This window comes from Carlito syrichta, unplaced genomic scaffold (genome assembly GCF_000164805.1).
Source record: "Carlito syrichta isolate Samal-C Ts95f unplaced genomic scaffold, Tarsius_syrichta-2.0.1 Scaffold85413, whole genome shotgun sequence".
In the NCBI taxonomy this organism is placed as follows: Eukaryota; Metazoa; Chordata; class Mammalia; order Primates; family Tarsiidae; genus Carlito; species Carlito syrichta.
The window spans coordinates 157,917-158,568 of record NW_007029509.1 but is presented as its reverse complement, the minus strand read 5'-3'; the positions used below and the strand labels follow the sequence as shown (position 1 = coordinate 158,568).

Genomic DNA, 652 nt, shown 5'->3' with positions numbered 1-652 from the left:
GCCTGACCTCGCTCCGCCCTCGGCTCCCCGCAGGTCCCTGGGGGTGACCCTGTGGGAGCTGTTTGAGTTCGGGGCGCAGCCCTACCGTCACCTGTCGGACGAGGAGGTCCTGGCCTTCGTCGTGCGCCAGCAGCACGTGAAGCTGGCCCGGCCCCGGCTCAAGCTGCCCTACGCCGACTACTGGTGAGGGCCGGCCAGGGACCCCGCCCTCCGCACCCCCCCGGGGGGTCCCGGCGGCCTCAGCTGGCTCCCCGCGGCCTCAGCGGCCGCCCGATACCTCTCAGGAGCGAACAGGGGACACCCCACCCCCTCTTGGAGGGGGGACACTGAGGTGGGAGGTGGCAGAGCTGCTCTGTGGACCAAAGTCTCCCCAACTCTAAAAGGCCCCGCTGCTTGCTTGTCTGATTCCAGAACTCACAGGGACACGGCCCCAACCAGAGCTTCCTCACATCTGCCTCACTGCTCCCTCTTCCTGTGGGTCCCTGTCCCCCCTCTCCGTGGGGATCTTTCCCCCATTCTTTGGATCTCATCCCCCCACCCTCCTCCTGCAGTTACCTCTGCTTCTCTGCCCTCCCCTATCACCCTCTCTCTGAGTCTGTCTTCCTCTCTTTCTCTGGCGGTGTCTCTGCCCCCCCCCCCCCCCCCCCCCCCC

The 652-nt window shown here is 67.6% G+C and overlaps 1 protein-coding gene across 1 annotated transcript in view; it reads left to right on the top strand.

The window, feature by feature from the left end:
* Positions 1 to 652, top strand: part of LMTK3 (lemur tyrosine kinase 3) — a gene marked incomplete at its 5' end in the record, with an annotated part of 24,968 nt that overhangs the window by 7,349 nt on the left and 16,967 nt on the right. Inside the window, 2 exons of the mRNA XM_021711723.1 lie at positions 34 to 183; positions 552 to 621. Coding sequence (XP_021567398.1) covers positions 34 to 183; positions 552 to 621 — 220 coding nt within the window. The remainder of the gene's footprint in view (positions 1 to 33; positions 184 to 551; positions 622 to 652) is intronic.